The sequence below is a fragment of the Bombus fervidus genome, chromosome 2 (genome assembly GCF_041682495.2).
Source record: "Bombus fervidus isolate BK054 chromosome 2, iyBomFerv1, whole genome shotgun sequence".
NCBI classification, from domain to species: Eukaryota; Metazoa; Arthropoda; class Insecta; order Hymenoptera; family Apidae; genus Bombus; species Bombus fervidus.
The window spans coordinates 4,127,588-4,148,015 of NC_091518.1; the positions used below are offsets into that span (position 1 = coordinate 4,127,588).

The 20,428-nt window shown below is 33.8% G+C and overlaps 4 protein-coding genes and 1 long non-coding RNA gene across 14 annotated transcripts in view; 2 read left to right on the forward strand and 3 right to left on the reverse strand.

Moving 5' to 3' along the window:
* The window catches only part of LOC139996037 (protein Wnt-4), an 80,394-nt gene extending 68,848 nt beyond the window's left edge, over positions 1 to 11,546 (forward strand). For 4 of the 5 annotated variants that reach the window (XM_072020067.1, XM_072020077.1, XM_072020086.1 and 1 more), the window contains 3 exons: positions 5,596 to 5,773; positions 6,582 to 6,813; positions 7,207 to 11,546. In XM_072020067.1, the coding sequence (XP_071876168.1) occupies positions 5,596 to 5,773; positions 6,582 to 6,813; positions 7,207 to 7,408 (612 nt within the window). In that variant the 3' untranslated portion in view covers positions 7,409 to 11,546. Of the gene's footprint in view, positions 1 to 5,595; positions 5,774 to 6,581; positions 6,814 to 6,948 lie in introns of all 5 variants that reach the window. The other variant, XM_072020094.1, reaches the window with a different exon arrangement.
* Positions 885 to 4,389, reverse strand: LOC141445925 (uncharacterized). The gene is made up of 3 exons (XR_012453418.1): positions 3,938 to 4,389; positions 2,557 to 2,826; positions 885 to 1,409 (listed from the first exon to the last, which is right to left on the reverse strand). It is a non-coding gene; the product is annotated as an uncharacterized lncRNA (long non-coding RNA).
* LOC139996022 (uncharacterized) lies at positions 10,326 to 15,912 on the reverse strand. Of its 2 annotated transcripts, none has more exons than XM_072020020.1 (5): positions 15,846 to 15,912; positions 14,127 to 15,269; positions 13,339 to 13,684; positions 12,520 to 12,778; positions 10,326 to 12,114 (listed from the first exon to the last, which is right to left on the reverse strand). In XM_072020020.1, exons 2-5 carry the CDS (start codon positions 14,492 to 14,494, stop codon positions 11,603 to 11,605), a joined length of 1,485 nt encoding a protein of 494 aa, XP_071876121.1. In that variant the 5' UTR covers positions 14,495 to 15,269; positions 15,846 to 15,912; the 3' UTR covers positions 10,326 to 11,602. The 2 variants fall into 2 exon arrangements, with proteins under 2 accessions (XP_071876121.1, XP_071876110.1); XM_072020009.1 differs by lacking the exon at positions 15,846 to 15,912 and adding an exon at positions 15,548 to 15,839.
* On the forward strand, positions 15,907 to 18,781 carry Nup62 (nucleoporin 62). 3 transcript variants are annotated; one of them, XM_072020053.1, is made up of 6 exons: positions 15,907 to 16,025; positions 16,259 to 16,351; positions 16,429 to 16,968; positions 17,057 to 17,213; positions 17,292 to 17,529; positions 17,613 to 18,781. In XM_072020053.1, the coding sequence occupies exons 2-6, from the start codon at positions 16,282 to 16,284 to the stop codon at positions 17,973 to 17,975; spliced, it is 1,368 nt and encodes a 455-aa protein (XP_071876154.1). In that variant the 5' UTR covers positions 15,907 to 16,025; positions 16,259 to 16,281; the 3' UTR covers positions 17,976 to 18,781. The 3 variants fall into 3 exon arrangements, with proteins under 3 accessions (XP_071876154.1, XP_071876146.1, XP_071876136.1); XM_072020045.1 differs by having other exon boundaries at positions 15,913 to 16,050; XM_072020035.1 differs by having other exon boundaries at positions 15,981 to 16,134.
* Positions 18,076 to 20,291, reverse strand: Hus1-like (Hus1-like checkpoint clamp component). Of its 3 annotated transcripts, none has more exons than XM_074112131.1 (3): positions 20,174 to 20,291; positions 19,000 to 19,406; positions 18,076 to 18,498 (listed from the first exon to the last, which is right to left on the reverse strand). In XM_074112131.1, the coding sequence occupies exons 2-3, from the start codon at positions 19,309 to 19,311 to the stop codon at positions 18,133 to 18,135; spliced, it is 678 nt and encodes a 225-aa protein (XP_073968232.1). In that variant the 5' UTR covers positions 19,312 to 19,406; positions 20,174 to 20,291; the 3' UTR covers positions 18,076 to 18,132. The 3 variants fall into 3 exon arrangements, with proteins under 3 accessions (XP_073968232.1, XP_071878046.2, XP_073968231.1); XM_072021945.2 differs by lacking the exon at positions 20,174 to 20,291 and adding an exon at positions 19,689 to 19,947; XM_074112130.1 differs by lacking the exon at positions 20,174 to 20,291 and adding an exon at positions 19,505 to 19,526.
* Between the last annotated feature and the right edge of the window lie 137 nt (positions 20,292 to 20,428).

Below are 20,428 nucleotides of genomic sequence, written 5' to 3' on the forward strand. Positions count from 1 at the left end.
AATTTCATAACTTGAAGAAACAAACAATACAATCACTCTTTCTTACAAAAATTACAAGGTACTTAAAACTATATGAAAATACACTTATTATATTGTATTTACTTTATGTATAAAAACATACTATTATATCTTGCAAAAAACAATTGCATCCTAATAATATATCATAATATTATTCTAGGGTTTAATTTCATAACTTGAAGAAAGAAACAATACAATCACTCTTTCTTACAAAAATTACAAGGTACTTAAAACTATATGAAAATACACTTATTATATTGCATTTACTGTATGTATAAAAACATACTATTATATCTTGCAAAAAACAATTGCATCCTAATAATATATCAGAATATTATTCTAGAGTTTAATTTCATAACTTGAAGAAACAAACAATACAATCACTCTTTCTTACAAACATTACAAGGTACTTAAAACTATATGAAAATACACTTATTATATTGCATTTACTGTATGTATAAAAACATACTATTATATCTTGCAAAAAACAATTGCATCCTAATAATATATCAGAATATTATTCTAGGGTTTAATTTCATAACTTGAAGAAACAAACAATACAATCACTCTTTCTTACAAAAATTACAAGGTACTTAAAACTATATGAAAATACACTTATTATATTGCATTTACTGTATGTATAAAAACATACTATTATATCTTGCAAAAAACAATTGCATCCTAATAATATATCAGAATATTATTCTAGGGTTTAATTTCATAACTTGAAGAAACAAACAATACAATCACTCTTTCTTACAAAAATGACAAGGTACTTAAAACTATATGAAAATACACTTATTATATTACATTTACTGTATGTATAAAAACATACTATTATATCTTGCAAAAAACAATTGCATCCTAATAATATATCAGAATATTATTCTAGGGTTTAATTTCATAACTTGAAGAAACATTTATTCGGGAGTATTTCCACCCTTCTAAAAACCTTGGCAACTTAATTAATTTCGATTCACTTTAACGAATTCCTCTCTTGGTTCTTACGCAACAACGTCCGTTAATTAAGCGAGGCAACGCGCGCAGACGGTCGAATTACATCGCGGACGGCGAGCTTAAGGCGGCGTTTTCAATTTCGTGGAAACACGAAACCGGAGTCGCTCGCGAGTTCTTGATCAATTTTCTTCTTTTTACTTTATCCTGCATCGATCGTAAATCAATCTAAACGGCTGCCGTGGAACTTAATGAAATTCCGTTCCGCCGACAAACGACGATTATTTTCTACCCTTTTCAGGACTGAGGAGAACAGACCGGAGTATACGTAACAGTATCCTTTTCTTCGTGTTTCCGCGTGCAGGGTTCAAGGGACAAACCCCTCACCGATACACAGAACAACGGCGGTTAGCTTTTTCTCGGGAACTGCTGGTACACTAGAGTCGACAACGATTTGCTTATGCTTTTTTCTCAAGACAAATAGATCTCAAATATATAGCTTAATTACTTAATGGAAATTTTAGTAATGTTGAAAAATATTTGAACTTTGAAAAATATTTTACAATTTCTTTGTACGTTGAAATTAGTTTGACGTCATGAATATTTTTCCTCTTTAAGAAGAATTTTGGAAACTTATTAAAATTGAAATATTAGAATTCTTTGATCGACTAGAATCTTATTTGAATGCATAGACTATTTTTTAATAGAGATGTTAAATGGAATAATTTAGTAAATTAGAAATTGATGTAGAAAGTTAAATATATTTCTATTATATGCTCAAAAAAATATTTTACAATCTCTGAAGCATAATATGATTTATTTGATAAAGTGGTCGGCCGAAATCACTGGGAATTAGTTAATTTGGTGAAGGAGGCTTGACTAGGGTAGGAAAACGCTGTTTCATTCTGAAGTATATTAACTTCGAATCAATGTTGTTAGTAGTTTATGGGCGGGAAACGTGGGAATGATGTACAGGGTGAACCTCCGTTATCTTGAGTGTTTTCGTCGTTAATGGACCGATCAAAATGCGTTTTATCCAGAATAAATTGGACCACGGGTTGTATTATATATTCATGATTTCATTACGTTTTTTATTTTCTTTCCTAGGGACCTTAAGACTGCTATCATTTTTTACGCTAGATATTCTTTCATGTGAAGCAAACTAAAAAATTATTATTTCATAAAAAAACATGTAGAGGGTAGTACAAAGATGTGGGTCTGAAACTGAAAGGAATTTTTGTAAGCTATCAGAAGTGAAATAGAAAAAAAGTTGCCCAACTTAGTAAAAAAATACATAAATTTCTAAACTTTTATAGCCACACATAATATATATTTTAATATTTAGAAGTATATAGATTTTTCTATAATAAACCTTGATAACATAATCTTTCTTAAGATTCACCTTTACCCACAGTTTTATCAAATTATAATAAAATAACCTTCGGTAAAATGATTTTTAGCGATTTCTTCTGAAGTAACTTTTAACACAGTTAAACATTCTCTGAACTAACGTCTGTATAATAATTTTCATTTATCAAAATGAAAGCTAGCTTTCTAACTAAAATAATCTTTTCCAAAATTTACCTTTATCAACAGTATCCTCAGATTAAACACTTGTGTCATTTGTATTATTTCATCTTTAAATGCTTTATACAATGGTTATAAATAGACACTCTGAAAAGAAAAAATAGAAATGTCAAATAAAAAAGGAATAATCCAAGAATTTAGTTATTTTGTTGACCCTGTAGAACGGTGAGGCCACCCCTGAAGCGCACGGGCGAAGCACTGCCCCGCACAGGCATCCCCAATTTGTCGTCTCGATCTCAGCACGGTCGGTCGACGTAAACCTTAACCCTGGAACGAAGACAAAGCTCGTCCTGTAAACGGATGCATTTCATGCGTACGGCTGACCCCTTGTAGACATTGCTAGCTTACAAGGGGATTAAGGGGGCTAAGCTTGTTAAGTTGCAACAACCCGCCACCTCCTGCCCCCGCACACAGCCCGGACATATCGGCCACGTAACTCGGAACGTGAGTGATGCACATGAGAACGTAAATACGTGCAGAGAGAAAAAGAGGAAGAGACAAGGCAAGATAGAGGGTAAATAGAGAGATGGGTGGAGAAAGGGGTGGAAGAAGTGGAGGGCAATTGGAGACACGATGCTCGAGGACAAATCGTGGATGAAAAAAATTAATGGGAGCGGGGTGGAGGAGCTAGAAAAAGGAAATAAATGACGATAGAGAAAGAGGTAAGAAAGTAAGTGAAGATAGAATTGTACCAAAGGGTGTAATGTATGAAAATGAGAAAAAGTAAAGGTTGTAATTTGGCAAGATTACAAAGATTATAGAGAAACAAGAGTGGGGAAGAGGAAATAGATGGGAAGAGGAAAAACGGATAAGAGAAGAAAAAATTGTATTAGAGGTGCAAGGTATGATAGCGGAAATTGAGAAGAAACGAAAAGGAAAAAGAATTGAAAATTAGAATGATTATAGAAATTATAAAGAATAGGTGAATAAACGTGAAAAGGGGATAAGAGAAACACAATTGTTTAGATATTTAAAAGAATACAGAATGATATCAGAAAACGTAGATTATTTGGTAGTAACTTAAAAAAGGAATTTATGAAAGATAGGAATGAAGCAGAAAGAAGAAAACAACAAAGAAAGTAGACACAGAAAGTAGCCAGAACTTTGCAAAAAGAAATCTTCTTCAGAAATTCCTATCCAAGAGAGCAGAAAATCTCCAATTCTAAAAGAAAGGAACAAAGAGAGGAAAGCGTGAGAAAAGACAACAGAGAAAAGACGAGCGTGTAGCGAGAAAAAAAGGCGGGCTAGACAGATGACCGGGGGGGAAAAAAGAAGAGAAGAAACAGCATGAGACGGAAGGAGGGAGACACGTGCTCTCGAGGAACTCACGTGGCAGGAAGAAGAGCGGGAAGTGTCGGGAAAGTGGCGCTGCTTTTACCTTCGGGATTACCCACTCGCCCACTTCTGCGGCCTCTGGCCTTTCCCAAGTTCCGGGCACGGATTCCTTAACAAGCCCCGTTGTCCTATCCCATGGGATGCCGCGTTTCGTCTACGGCTTCAGCCCGTTGACAGATTTCCGAGATAATGATGTTTGCCGACACCGTCGTGCCTCGAGCTTGGCTAACGAATATCGCTGCCACCGTTATACCTCTCGTCGATAAGTCGTCCGTCTGTTAGTTGGCGCTTTCAGTTGGAATTTCTTACCCTCCAAACGAACAATGCCTGTTTAAGGAAAAGCGGTTTAATGCTAAACCTTAACCAGGGAAGGATTAAATACATAAAAGCGGTTCGTTAGCAAGTTTGCAAAAGACATGTCAGTGTATAAAAGTTTCTGGTGAAATAGATTTTTCGTCTTGTATTCTAAAAGCGATATCTTTTCATCTTATATTCTAAAAGCCATGTCTATTCTAAACAATTTTAAATAATATTGGGTATGAAGAGATGGCAAGAGAAGGGAAAGTTATATGCAGACTGTGCATGTTTATGTAAATTTATATTTTTACCAAAATATTTAAACGATATAGGTTAGGATGAAATTTGCTACATGTATACTGTGAACATTTTATGTAATTTTCCATGTCCCATTGTGCAAAATGTTGAATTTTCCATATATGCATAAAAATCCGTAGTCTATCTATATAATTATATACTATTAGTTTTAAAATTGTTTGAAATACCGCTATTGAAATATAAAGTGAAAAATCTCTACCCGAAGCTCTATTATGCTATCCTTTGCACTCTATCACATTTGCAAGTTTGTTTTAAAGAAAAATGTTATTTATGATTTCTCTAAATCTAGGGAATTTTAATGGGTTCCTTTCTTCTTTAAATTCTCAATAGAAGCTCTCGTTGCTAATTGTGGCCCTTCTTGTTGATCAAGAAAATTAAAAGCTTTTGAGATCATAAATGGAAAAAATTGAAATTTTGAAGTGGATGAGAAGATTACATGGAATCTTGCATTTGATAGTATACTGGTTGAGATTATTGTTTCCTTTTTCCTGTGGATTTATCGTTGGCATCGAGAGGCAGATACATTACTAGGTCAATAGTGGTTCGAGTGGTGCTCGAATCGTCGAGTATTGCGAGTTAGTTAGATAAAAGTAGCGCTTAACGAACGAATATATATATATATATATGCATATATGTATAGGGAATCGGTGATCCAAGTACTGCTCGATACTGTAACGAGTGTATTGTTTCAGTTAGATGCATGAAGGGCTAGCAATCAATTAAAAAATTGTATTTAAAGAACAGATACATTTTCGATCACAGATAAATCGACTTTTTATCTTTTCTCTTTAAATAATTATTCTTTTTTAAAGAAATATTTCTATTTTCCTTGTTAAGATATTTATGAAACATTTATCTCCTTAACATACTTACTAAATATGTAAATATAAAATTTCCCAAGCATCCCAATATTTTTGCATTCTATTGATTTTTTAATACTCATCGCGAGAAATTTCTAAAACAAAGTACAAACTACCATTGCTTTACCCAAAATTTAATTACAAAACTTTTACAAAAACAATTCCTCTCCTCTAATGTCATATTAGACCTAACCTCATATCGAAAACAATTTTGTTCCTCATTCAGGACATCCACTTCGGAGAGAAATTCTCGCGAGAGTGGTCTGATAGTAGCGAGGAACCCGTGAAGGAGGGTGTGCTGCACGGACCAAAAGGGCTGGCTGGCCAGCTGATGAGGAAGCATGATAGCGAATCTGGCAGACGCGCGGTCCGCTCGAGAATGCAACGCGTGTGCAAATGCCATGGTGAGCTATTAACGTGTTATACAGATAAGGTCCTCTATCTACGCTCTTATTTTTCATTCCTCACGCTTTAACGACTTAGGATTTCACCAATCCCTTGCTTTCTCCCACTCCACGCCTCGTCGTTGGTTCGCTGCGTTCATGCGTGTACAGATTCATGGGTAGAAGAATCTCTCCTGAAGACCTGTTTCAGCCTCAAAGCATGCCGTGAAAAGAAGGAATGTGACGTTCGTTTTATCAGTCTCGTGAAACTAGCGACTATCCTTCCTTGTCCGTTTTTTAGATGTTTTCTTATTGCTTGATAATTAGGTTTGAAAAATGAAGAAATATCAGGACCAATAAAAATACATATATAGTATGATAGAGAATACTAGAGGTAGACATCAAATGTTTGCTTTAGATACTAAAACAATTAATGCGTTTTTGTATAGGAAACAATGAATAGCAGGAAGTATTTGAATCACAAATTTGTGATTTATTTGTATTTCAATGTACTTTTTAAGAATAAAGGAGGTTTTCAATTGTAAGGTTAGAGAATCTTATTAGACTTGTATTAAAATATTGCTTATTAAATTTTATATGTCATAAAATACTCTGTAAAAGAATTCTACAAATTCAAAACATTATTGTAGTTCTTTATGCCTTTCTGTACTCTTCAGAATCTTAATACAGAAGATGTTCCAAGTCCCTAGTAAGTTTTACCACTTTAAGGTTAAATACTTCAAGTTCTCCATATTACAGTATACATACTTGTAATATTTTCTTTTTATTTTTCTAAATGTCTATTGAAACAATTGTTTTATTGTCTTAGGAATGTCTGGGTCATGCAGCGTACGCGTCTGTTGGAGAAGACTGCCGGCATTCAGGGTGGCTGGAGCAGCGTTAGCCGCGTTGCACGAAGGAGCAGCGTTGGTACGACTGGCACAACGTGGAGGTAGAAGACCAGCGAGATTGAGGCCTGCTCGTCCAGACCTCAAACGACCTAATAAAACGGACCTAGTGTACCTTGAAGATAGTCCTGACTATTGTGAAAAAAATATCACGTGAGAAGTTTTTATATTATTATATATTTTATATTATTATAGAATTTTTTATATTACATTTAAAACTAAAGTACTTATTAAGTTAAAATCTTACTATAACATTTATTTTAGTTATTATTCCACTTTAATTTACAGTAGTCACTCAGTTCTTACTACTGTAGTTCTCGTTTGAAATGCAGAGGGCAGTAATATACACGAAGGTTCAAAGCCACAATGTTAAAAGAAGTGGCCTTCAATGTTACCTGATTTCATACAATCCATAACTCAATTTTTGGGTCCTCAATCAACAAGAAAAATTCATCTACTCTCAATAAAATTAATTTTAAAATACAATTTTCCATAATTGAAACCTCTTTTATTTAGAACACCTTTTCTAAATATCTCTATTTTTAGGCTCGGTATTCCCGGGACAAGAGGAAGGATATGCAATCGAACATCCCTTGGTTTGGACGGATGTCGATTACTATGCTGCGGTCGAGGATACCAGACGAGAGTCCGGGACGTGACCGAGAAATGCAATTGTCGATTCGTCTGGTGTTGTCACGTGAAGTGCGAGCTGTGTCGGCACAAACGGGAGGAGCACGTGTGCAATTAGGCGGTAAACAAAAGAAAAGATAAGAAAAGGAAAAAAGAAGAAGAAGAAGCAAAAAAAATTGCATTCCGGTCGGCCTACCTACCGAAAGGTGCTTAACGACCCTCTGCGTCGAGGCAGTTTCTCCACGATCCCTCGATACACGATGGCCCGTTCTCATGGTCGCAATGGAATCAGGGTAGAGATCGCGCATCTACCATCCCCGTGTTTTTTCTTTTTCTGATATTTGTTTCTTTTAGTTTGTATTTTTTTTTTTCTTTTCTTGTTTGTTTAAGTTAATTCAATCGCGACCGATTTGGCTCCAGATATGGAAGTCAGTCGCGTGCCGAGTAGAGAAAAGCGCCGCGAGAGGCTACGAAGAGTAACACGTTACATTTATAGAGCATTCTGTACCTGACAGTCAGAGTGTCGTAAGTCCACCGCACTTCGGCAACTATCGACCTTGAGCGTATATAATGTACTTTCCGGACGGTTAGAATGTTAAGATGTTAGGATGTATCTAAACGTGTTTACGATGTACAAAATGATACACGTGATATCTTAATATCTCTGTTGTTTTTGGTAATAGAAACGGACTAATTAGACCCATCAAAAATTAGACACATTGCTATCAATTGAAAGAATTGTTACTGAGTTACTTGTGGAAGTGTTAACATATAAAAAATCTGAACCTGAATTACTAAATAATCGAAAACAATTGTGAACAATCGTCAAAATATCTCTTAAGATAAAAAAAAGATTTAGTTATTTTAGAATGCGTCATTTTTCTTATTATCAAACATCACAGAGATATTTAAAATAATCCAAGCAAAATAGAATATTCTGTAGAATGAACTTTAAAGTAAAAAAGATGCCTGTCATAAAACTGGAGTCGTCTCAGTATTAACGTTGCGACAGTGAGTACAAGGTGTCTATGCAGTTGCACAGTTACGTGGCTTATTATACTAGTCTGGCTCTCAGGTGCACCATTATTTATGTAAATGTTAACATGTTGAGGATCGACGATGAAAAATTATACCAATTTTCACGGATATCTAAAAATGTGACGGGAATTGGGCTCGACTATAAGAGCATATATTATACGCGCAATAGTGCTCGTTTTATACTACAATTTACGTAATCGTAGGAAGAGTGAAATTGAACCTTTCGAAAAGGATCTTGTTTTAATCGATGATACTACTGTGTAGCGATAAATATTTTATTTGACATTGAGAGCAGCTAAACATATTCGCAGCGTACTGATCCTTGGCTGAAACTCAATATGTTAATAATTTACGGTTTTTGCTGACGCGAGAGGGAGAGAGAGTGAGAACATGACGATAATAGAGAAGCGTGCGAGTGTTTCCGCGTGAACGAGATCGAGTGTCCGGATAAGCGAGAATCTGAACACGAGGATGAAATAGAGTAATATAGGCGAGATATTATGCCACTCGACGACCATTCTTCCCCCTATTCCTTTCTTTCCATTTTTCAACTGTTTCCTTTCTTTCCATATTTTTGTTTTTCTCTTCTTTTCTAACTTTCTGTTCGTGCTCGCACATTTGCGTATGGCGCGAGAGTCTTATTTATATTCGAAGTAAAAACCTCCACGATGTGTAGGTATCTCATTGTATACCAATGCTCTCTAGCGCCTAGAACCACCTTGTCTTCACCTAAATACGAAGCGAATTACAGTGAGCTGCAAAAATACGCTTATGCGCTTTGCAGCCGGAAATGAAACGCTATATAGGTTATACCGAAGCTTTTAAAATATTGTTCCGACTATAACGCATCCAATAACTTTTGAACATAATTTTCATATTTAACGTAACATTTCATAATTATCAATAATAAAATATGTCAAAGCCCGAATTATAAAAAAATTTTAAAGATATAACGATATAGTGACCAAACATTGAATGATGAGGATGGTGAAGCGACGATCTTAAGCGGTTGCCTCGAATTTGTCCAAGCTATATAGCCTCTTGGAATCATATTTTAAAAGTTTCAGCGTAACTTATGCAAGCCATACGCGTTATGCTTTACGTCTGCAGGCGTCTAAATATGTACTTTCACGACTCACTGTACACTACTCGCAGTATGTCGGCCGCGTATCGGCGAACAATGCGAGTTACGAGGAGCGAGGCGGACTACGAAAGCGAGAGTCTACATCAGAGAAAAGAGTACAGAGAGCGGGAGAGGAGTGTAGCGAACAAATAAAGGAAAAGGAGGCCGCGATAGCAACACATATCCGCTCTCGACAGTTCGCCTCGAGTCACTCGATTCGGGAACAATTCTGCCAATGACTGTACATACTGTCTCCTTACCGTTTTGTAGATTTTACGTCCACGACTGCCGCGCTGTATATAGATAAGCATATATACATACAGAACATGTATTGTTGGTGGAAGCAACATAGTGAGGTTATATAAATTGACACATTAAACGGCGACATTGATATTGTCGCACCTAGAATCATACATGTCTCATAGCGGCATCTTGAACTCCAAGTTGTAAACGTGAATACTTAAATGTGTGAATGTATATTCACAATTTTAGTATAATGTGCATTGTGTGAAAAGATAGTAAATTATGAAATTCTAAAATTTGCTTCTCAAATTGTATAATATACAAAATTTGTTTAAATGTGCTACAAACGAAGAAGCAATTCTGAGTTGACATAATATATATCTATATTTTAGATTGTCGTTAGGACTATGAAATAGACTTGTAATCACGCTATATCGCTTCTGCCAGCTATGCATGAAAACACGATCGATGTTAATTAGATTCATTGAATGCTGCATTGAGAGAGAAACTGGAGCATTTTGAAAAGAGTGATCGCTCCTGCGTTTTCCGCAGCCTCCCTCCTCTCATCTTTTATTTTTCCTTTCTTTGTTCTTTCATTTCGTTTCTTTGTTTTTTATTCATCCTCATGAAACAACTTTCATCAGTATATTTTATTGTATTTCTTCATAGGGAGTAACGTTCTATAATATCTCATTGCGCGAAGTGGAAGCTACCGTTTCGTCGCATTTCAGCCACGCTGATCTAGATGGATCACAGTCTAGTCAATTACGAAGTCCGAATTGATCATGTGTCGCGATCTCTTAATTACGATTGCTCGATGATTTTTCGCTTTTACAAGACAATTTTTTAATCTTCTTTTTTATACTAAAACAATTTTTTATACTGAATATATGTACAGCTTTTTACTCTGTATTTTTTTCTTCTTTTTACAATGACCAATATTTTATACGAAGATCGTTATTTTTTACCCCCGTCTTACGTGACGATGATCTTTTTTTCTTAAATCTATATGAGGTAACGAATTGTTTGATGACATGTGTCGATAGCGATGATATGCGAATATACAGGGTGTTATATTTAGATTATATCTTTGAACGATTCCGAAAATTATTCGTTACAAGTGAAAAATGTATTACTATTATTCTACATCACTATTATTCTACAAAGATTATGAAAAAAACCTATTTTCATATCTTTCATTTGTTTACAAGATTTCACATATACAAATTAATCTAATGTACATCTTCCATAAATTACAAAAACAGAATACAAAGGGAACGTGAAAATAAACAATGATAACATTGAAACCTCATTTAAATCTCGACATTGAAATAATTTGAATAATATGAAATATCAAAGATTAGAATGGAACATTCTGTATATTCGTTGCGTGAATAAATCAATCTCTGTTTGAACGGCATAATCAAAGGCAGCTGATCTAATTAGAGGAACATGGCCTTAAAAGAGAGAGAGAGAGAGAGAGAGAGCGAACGAGTTAGAGAGAAAGAGAATCGAATGAACTATAAGTACTGATTCGTCCGTACGTTTGTAAGGATTTAGGCGATAACGCACACGAGCGAGCACTCGTGCAACGAGACGACATACAGAGCGCAGTATTGACAAATTGTAATTTATTTTTCTCTCCTCGTCGTTGATAATACGCTACATCATACTTTCTAGCTTTTTCCAAGCAAGCAATCAATCATCAATCAATCTTATCGATCAAGTATTCTCGTAATAGTTACATCTCTTCATTAGCAATGAGATAAACCCTAGCTCGTAACATTTGTATTTGTATGTACCTGTACTCTACGTGCATTTATATAAATACATATGCGAAACGTGTCCGTAATTATCCATCCTATCAAATCCATGTTTTTTTTCTCCTCTTTTAGATCAACCACATTTTTATCGCGTATATCTTCCCTTTGATCTTTGTGTTCTTTTAGATATGACTAAATATCTTGCTAACATACAACCTATTGTCGAAAATATTCCAACTATAATACCTACGAAGAGACCAAGGAAGAATTGGAGTTCTTCATTCAAGGTCTTCGCTGGACTGACTGGAGTTAGGAAGTCTAAGTTCCAATCCTTTGTCCTTGCCATGTAACGCAACCAATAGATTAACCTATCCACAGCAGGATTTATTCTATCACGAATGGTTAAAGATACTTTTCTAGCATTCTCGCGGTAGTCCATAGTTTCATGAATCTGAGTCACAGTATTAGCTAGTTCTTCACCAGATGAAATATGAATATTTTCAGCAGAACGTGCGAAGCCTAATTGAACCGCTCGTGCAGCGTTTTTAAATTCGTTGGGATTTCTGGGGAAACATATGACTGGAGTTCCATGGAAGGCAGCTTCAAGGAGCTCTGTGTCTGCACAATGACTTAACACCACTCTTGTACGTCCATAACCTGCAATAATATGATAATAATATTATCAAAATTATTTTGAAATATATTTCCCAATTAATTTATAGATGACAAAAAAATTAGAAAAGAAAAGATAATATCTCTCATAGGCAGGCAAAAGAGTATAAGTCATTTTGGTCACTAACAACAAATTTTGCTTTGTTTATGGTTCTAATAATACAAGTTAATTTCATTTCTTTCCCGCTGTTTTATCTATGATTCTAAATGGTATATCCAAAATTTAACACCTGATCTTAAGGACTTTAAATATTGTAAGTGCTTTTCTGTCCAACTAATAACCCTAGTTGTTACGATATTGTTCTTTAAAATGAAAGAATTAAAGTAATTAGTTTTAATCAGGAACCTACTAGGATTCTATGAGGGAGACAATTTAATGTAATCTTTTACCTATTAAGTCTTGCCGATCAATTCTCGAGTGAACGAAAAGATTCTCTGGCAGAGCATTATTTGAATTTTGCCATTTCATGTTCTTCCATACTACTGCTTGGCCCTCCCTGCCTTGAGGTAATTTCTGTGCAAGCTCCCTAATTAACGTCTCATAATTTTCATCCAGAAGAGCCACAATAGTACCCACTCGATACTCGATCAGAGCTTTGTGTAGGTCGCTTTGTAATGGATGTGCCCCTCTGCAGTGATGACAGCCGATCTACAATAAAGATTGTTAACGGAACGTTCTTCTTTGGTAATTTTTAATTATACACCGAAGACAGAGATGGATATTGCGTGGTATTATTAGGGAACTACGGCGTATGTTATGTGGTAAGAAAAAAAAGAGGAAAGGTATCAAGTTACTGAACTGGGATTCGAACCTAAACCGTTCATTTTCCAAACGAGTGCACTAATCAGTTAAGCCTCGCATAAGTTCAATATCATAGTGTAGGTTAAGAGAGAAGGTTATTTTAGAATTTGCGATTGCTGAATTATTAATGGCTTTTATATGTGAAATTTTTTACTTTTTAAATTCTCAAATTTTGTCAAATTTTCAAATATACAAATTCTCAAATGTTGGGACTTTTCAACTTTCTAATTTTCTAATTTTCTAATTTTCTAATTTGCAAATTTGTTCATTCTCAAATATCTAAAACTATTCCAAGTCCAGTTTTAGCAATTAACAATGAAACGCGCGATTAAATATACTGGACATTGAAAAATATCTTATTAGGAGAACAGGAAACAGAATCGGAGTAAACATTTTTGATATCTCACTTCCACTATCAGTTGAGTGAGTAATGCATAATCCGAGCGTAGGATAACGTCAGCGTCCCAAAGTATAAGGCGAACATCAGCGTATAGATTATCTAAATTGAGACTGATGTCTGGCAAGTATTTTCCCACTATCCGGAGAGCATACACCGCGTACTCATCCCGAGCCGTGGAGAATATTGACCTCCTTGTAGTACTCGTCCACAACCTGGTCCAAACTCCTGTATTCTGAACCGATAAAGCGGCACCAGTATATTCGAAAACATATAGTTCTTCTTCCCGATTGCGCGTCCATATCACTGGAATAGATTCAATAGCTCTTGCCCATGGAAGCAAACATCCATCGTGCCTACAAATTTATTATCTACGATATTATAATTTTCTATATTATTATTTATATAATTTTTAATTATTAAAACTAGAAATTAATTCACTGGAGAAATCTATAATTTAATTATCAGTTTTATTTTTAATCATTAATACTTCTTTTACTTTTAATCGAAATTCCTAATGGCAAAAATGAAAATTAAAGACAACTACCGGAAGTAAATTATGTCTAGAATGATTAGAAAATGATATCAAAATGCAAGTAATTGGAATATACTAAAATTACAAAAATTCGATATGTTTAGTATTTTTAAGCTACTAGGAAATCGAAGCTACTAAATATTTAAAATAATTTTAATGCAATTTTAAAAATTCTTTCGGAAACTACGCGGTAATGATACAAAGTATCATCATTAATGAAATTCACTTCGATTGTAAATACATATAACAATATTAAACTATACCAAAGTGCAGGAAATATAGCGAAGGTAGGTTGAATTTCCTGTATCTTCTTCGCGATTTGTTCATCTTTTAACAAAGCTTCACAGGCTTGAATCGTTTTCTTTGTAGAATATGCAGATTCATCAACTTCCATTTTCACTGTGAGCACTTCAACATCGATCAAAGTTTCGTAAACTTCGTCTTCGTTGGACTCCGGTATAATTAACGTTGTATCGATCCCTTGATCCGACAAAGTGTTGGCTAATAAAGATATGTCATAGATATCTTCGAAAGCGACAACCACTGCCGATTGCGGGGGTGCAGTTAATATGGAACCGTGAATTATGTTCGCCAAATACATAACTACGTATAACGTAATAATTACCGACATTTTGATCGAACAATAGTAACGATCGATAAAGATTAAATCTGTAAACGTTTACTTGAAAAGATAATATTTTGAGTACATTAAGAAGAAAAATTGCGAAGATAGCCGTATTACATATGTAAAACCGCGTTCATTTTAATTTCGAGCAATCTTCAGTCAGTTATCGCTATATTAATCACGATTTCGAAATTACGTCAATCATTCGCTAAAAAAAAAGAAAACGAAAGAGTCCGTCCCGGAAGTTCTTAATAAGACAGCACTATTTCCTACCATCCATTAATTCATATATGAAAACAGTTAATCATTAGTAAGTCGTTAAATTCTCCAGTTTCCAAATCACTAATTCCCCACCAATTTCATCTTTCGAAAACACTTATATAAATACGATATATTCAGTTATTCCTCGAGTTTACAAATCACCAATTGGAGGTTTTTTCTTTAGAAAACACTTCTGTTCTATATACGTGTATGCTCTATATAGGCACCTTATATGTGTACAATTGATGTAATAGTTAATACAAGACACAATATAAGTTTCGATGGATGTGTTTCATTTATTCTACAACATACACGAATCTGTACAATTTAGGTTTTGGACACCTATTTAAAATATGTGATATACACAAGGTACAATTTTCGCGCCTTAGGTATGTACTCTCACAAAATTACATAAATAAACAACACTGCTTTTTTTTACGGAGTATGTAAACTTTGCGTAGAGAACGCTGGACAATTTAGTCCGAGGAAAGATGAATATTAGATCTACCAGTGACTGATTCTATAACACACAGAATCGCCATGAAGCGTAAACTATCGCGTGGGTCGTAAGTCACAAGTCGTAACACGCGGCTTTCGTAAGCAAGCTTTGCCTCTGAACAAGAATAATGTTTCACACACGAAGCGGCTAAAAGTTCCTGGAAATGTACGCTCTAGCTCTAGATATGAATGCGTGCACTCTATTTAGGCATGGTGTGTGATATTATCGTATGATGCTAATGTAATAATTTAATTAAATCCTTTAAACATAGAATAAATATATAGTAATTATGTATTAACGTAAGAAAAATTGAGATGTTGATGTAGCGAGTTGAGGTTAAGTTCACTAGTAATACCGATTAAATTCTTGATGAATATAGAAGTGCTTGTGCAGTAGTTTTCACACACACTCTGTTTTATTTATTCACATTTTTGTACACTATAATAAATGTATCAATATCTTTTATGGTCAAAAAAGATTTTCTAATCTACAAATTGTATTTACTGATAATACTGTATATAGAATATTAATAATTTTTTATGGTTAATGTAATGTAATAATTTTTAAATTAATTTTTGAATGTTTTTTATTACTAACGTCCATTGGGAAGAATATTCACAATGAATGTCTCATCACTACAATGCCATCTATTAACCTAGATAGAGTGCACTGTATCTGAATAATTTCGCTTGAATTTGCTTTATATTGGTTAGAAACTGCGAAGTATAATTTTAAAGAAACTTTAGTTCTGTGGCAAAGAATCTAAAATAGATAATTGTAAAGTATAAACCGTAGTATATAAGTGTCTTATAATAATTTATTATTTTTAGTTTAAGCATTGACTCAAATGCTTGTATTAAAGTCAATGACGTTTAAAGCGTATAAGGTTAGTTGTAAAACTATTTATAGTTTTTAAATAAAATACATAATGAATAATGCTTAACTTTCTTACAAATTTCAGCATTTTTATACATTAATTAGTAAAGTTTTAAATATGTATTATTTTATAGGTATAATAATATAAAAAATAAAAATGAGTTTCACATACAGTACTCCAAAGTCTCAACCCAGTACTACTCCTGCAAGCACTGTACCAACTACAAGTATATTTAATATTTTGTAGTAATCAAAAAATATAATTATACCTTACTGTTCTACAATATTTTAATTCTTTTTGTAGCTTTTACATTTGGAGTTGGTGGTGCCGGAGATGCAGCAAAACCAACAGGATTCTCGCTTACATCTACGCCAGTACAAACTAAACCTGGTGGAGTATTTGGTTCTGGATTAAGTATTACTCCTGTTCAGAATCCTGGCTTTACTTTTGGAACACCAACTGCTGCTCCTACAACCACTGTACCTTCACAAACACCTGGTTTAACATTTAGTACTGGTACAACTGCAAGTACTGGCATAACTCCTGCAGCAACTACTGCAACAGCTCCTACAGGATTCTCTACACCAGCACCAGCTGGAAATACTTTAAGCTTTAATTTAGGAGGTACTACTACAGTGACAACAACAACAGCAGCGACCTCAGCTTTTGCATCCAAGTTACTTACTACTGGATTTGCCTTGGGTGGCGGTGAAACTATTGTATCCACTGCTAGAACTGGCTTAACGTTTGGTACACCAAATACAATGACAACAGGAACTGGGTTTACTCTTTCTGCAACACCTGTTGTAACTACTGCTATAGCTACAACCACGACAGCAACAGGTATTAGTTATTAACTTTCATAGTACATATGTATTATAATAATCCAAGTCTGTTTTATGAAAATAACCATTGTTCATTGTCCTTACAGGTTTCTCTTTAGGTGCAAGTGGTACAACATCTGCAGCCACAGGATTTACCTTCGGTACAGGGACAACTTCAACTAGCACAGCAGGATTTTCTTTAAATCAAACTGCAGCCACAGCAAGTCTCACATCTACTCAAGCATCATTGGGTACAACTACAACGTATGTCTAGTTTTTACTGTTATTTTGTAACATGAGGTTAATATAGTATTTTGTTATTTACTAAATGAAACATTATAGCGTCAGTTCATCTGCGGGTACACTTCAACCTGCTTCTATAAATTCGTTTGAAGAATCCATCAATAAATGGACCTTAGAACTAGAAGAGCAAGAAAAGGTCTTTGTAAACCAAGCTGAACAAGTTAACGCTTGGGATAAATTGCTTATAAGCAACGGAGAGAAAATAGTAGCACTGAATCAAGAAGTTGAAAGAGTCAAAATTGAGCAGCAGCAGTTGGAGCATGAATTGGATTATGTTGTAAGTTAATTATTATGATATATTAAATAACTTATAAAATATAAACCCTACAATTTTACAAATATATATAATTACAAATACAGGTTGGTCAGCAGAAAGAGTTACAAGACTGTTTAGTACCACTAGAAAAGGAATTAGCATCTCTTTCAGTATCTGATCCTGAAAGAGAATATACATATCGTTTAGCGGAAGATCTTGATACTCAATTAAAACGAATGTCAGAAGATTTGAAGGAAATAATCGAACATTTAAATCAGGCCAATCGCACGCAAGATTCCAGCGACCCTATCGTCCAAATTGGCAAAATATTGAATGCTCATATGAACAGTTTACAATGGTTAGATCAGCAAACAACTTTGTTGAATCAAAAGATTCAGCAGATCGATCAGATGCATCAAAATTTCAGACAAGAGAATGAACGAAACATCAATTTAGCATATAATTAACATTAATCGCTGAATTTTTTAAATTTTACCATGTGAAGTTCTTTAAGCAGAAAGTTCATTTTGTATCAATTGCCTTTATGCATAAAAAAAACACAAGGGTGTGTAAAAAATAAAGAATTTATATTGTATGAAAACAGTTTGTTAAAATTAATGCGATTCAAATAGATACCGAGGGTAAGAAATACTGTATTTTAACATGTTCTGCTACATGCAGAAATAAGTTAACCATCTTGTCTTGAAGTATGTTACATTTCACGCCATCGGGATGTGCTATGTCCCAAGCTAGGAACATGAAAAACTTCTTAATATCTATAGTAGCCGATATTTTGTCTTCTTGACTTTGTTGACTACAACTCCAAACTTGCAACTTTTGGAAATGTGTAGACACTGTGGCGCTGTCCGTGTCGATTTTCAATACAAACACGCCGGTTTTGTCGGCGCTTAACGTTAATTGTGGACTCATGTTTTTCATCCTTTCTACAATATGTTTTACGTGTTTAAGTTGAGGCATATCGACCGAAATCTGGAAAAAATTAAAAATAGAAAAATAAACGTACAATGGTTACAAGAAGTACATGTTTGCACATTATTCTATTTATTATAGCAATTAAATATTAATTAACTGCATATATCCACTTTCGTACCACTTAGTAATACTTGAACTGCTACAGAGATATGATACTATGAAAATGAAATATCAAATCTGATAAAAAACCATTTTATTGGAAAAGAAGATACTAAGTTATAAATAAGTGCAAGTACTTCCTGTACTATGAAAAACTAATAACGATTAAAAAAGAACTAGACTGCGAATTTTTATGAAAATTCATATTTTTGAGAAAATAAAAGGTTGACCTAGGCAGAGCTTTATTCCACCTATCAAATAATATAACGGGTACTGTATTCTGAATATTTTGTGATATTCTATGAATTTGTGCACATTCAAATTTTTCGTAAATACACAAAAATCCGTAGTATAGAAGTAAGTATCATAAATAAAATAAGCAGGAAAAATTGTTTATACATGAAATTCAGGAATATTTGGTGCTTGATGCTCGGTCCATTCGCGTCGTGGTATAACTCTGACAGGTACATCGTGCAAGCATTGTCTTGATTCCATGCTTAACGAAGGTAACTCAATTTCTATAGTGAGACACGGTTGTCGTTTATTCGTTAATTTGATTTTAACGCTTTTTGCGGTCATTCGTAAAGATCCTAGGGATCTGGCGAGCAATGTGGGATCAAATTCTAAATAAATCTCATTCTGTTCTTCAGAGACGCCATTCATAATGTATTCAGTAAAAAAATAAGTCTGACTTAGTTCAGCCCAAACCATCGATGCTCGGTCATCAGTGACACTGAAGCATAATTCATCCAACGTTAACCGCAAGGTACACTGTTTTGTTATTCGAGAGATAACATTAACGATATCTGAAATAAAATTGTATATTTTAATATTGTTGTATTTCTATGAAACTAATTGATAATAAGAGGGGTTAAAATTGCAATTCAATATCAATTTTTATTACGTTGCATTTGGTATAAAAATTTGTATTGGTATTGCTATTTAATCGTAGACGTTGAAATACTTCCGGTATATAAAAAATTGCATAAGAATAAGGATAACGTAAATATACTAATATTTATTGATATTTAATTATACACAACAATTGACAGGGAAGGTTAGAAATATTTTCCATGATTTAAACTCACTGGTGAAATCTCTCATTGCAATTACGTCCATCATTCTACACCTGAATTTCATCTTTGATAGTATAATGTATAATTTTTATAAGACTTAAGTATTGGATCTCTTGTCGTGTAAATAAATTTTACGCGGGAACTTGTGATACAATAATTACATACCGATGACCATTTGACAGGCGATATTTCGACATTTTTAGTGATTATAATGCACCTATAATAATTCATTATTTATACTACATTTTGACCACAAGAAAACAATGCACTAAATTCTACATCATTAAATTTATAATTTATATTTTGTGAACAAAAATTTATATGAAAAGATCTGTATTTAATATAAAACAAAAAATTATACATATTTACGTAAGTAAATACACTTAAAAAAATATGATAACAGAGTACAAATAGAATATAAAAAATCTAATTTCGTATATGTCTTATTATTTTATTTATTTCTTATATTACAGAAACAAATAAAATTATTTACTTACTATGATTACAAAAAATATAACGTTGTATTTGACTTCAAGAGCTCCAAGATTTATGTATTAACATTTGTACGTAATTATTAACTCCTATTTCTTCTATTACAGATACAAATAAAATAATCTAATTATATTACATATTGTAATCTCAAGAAAGATAACATCGCATTCTACTTTATCAACAAACTCCAAAATATATGTTGCTAAAATTTGTAACGTAATTTGCAAGTCTCTCAACAGATGTCACTAACGTGCGTATTT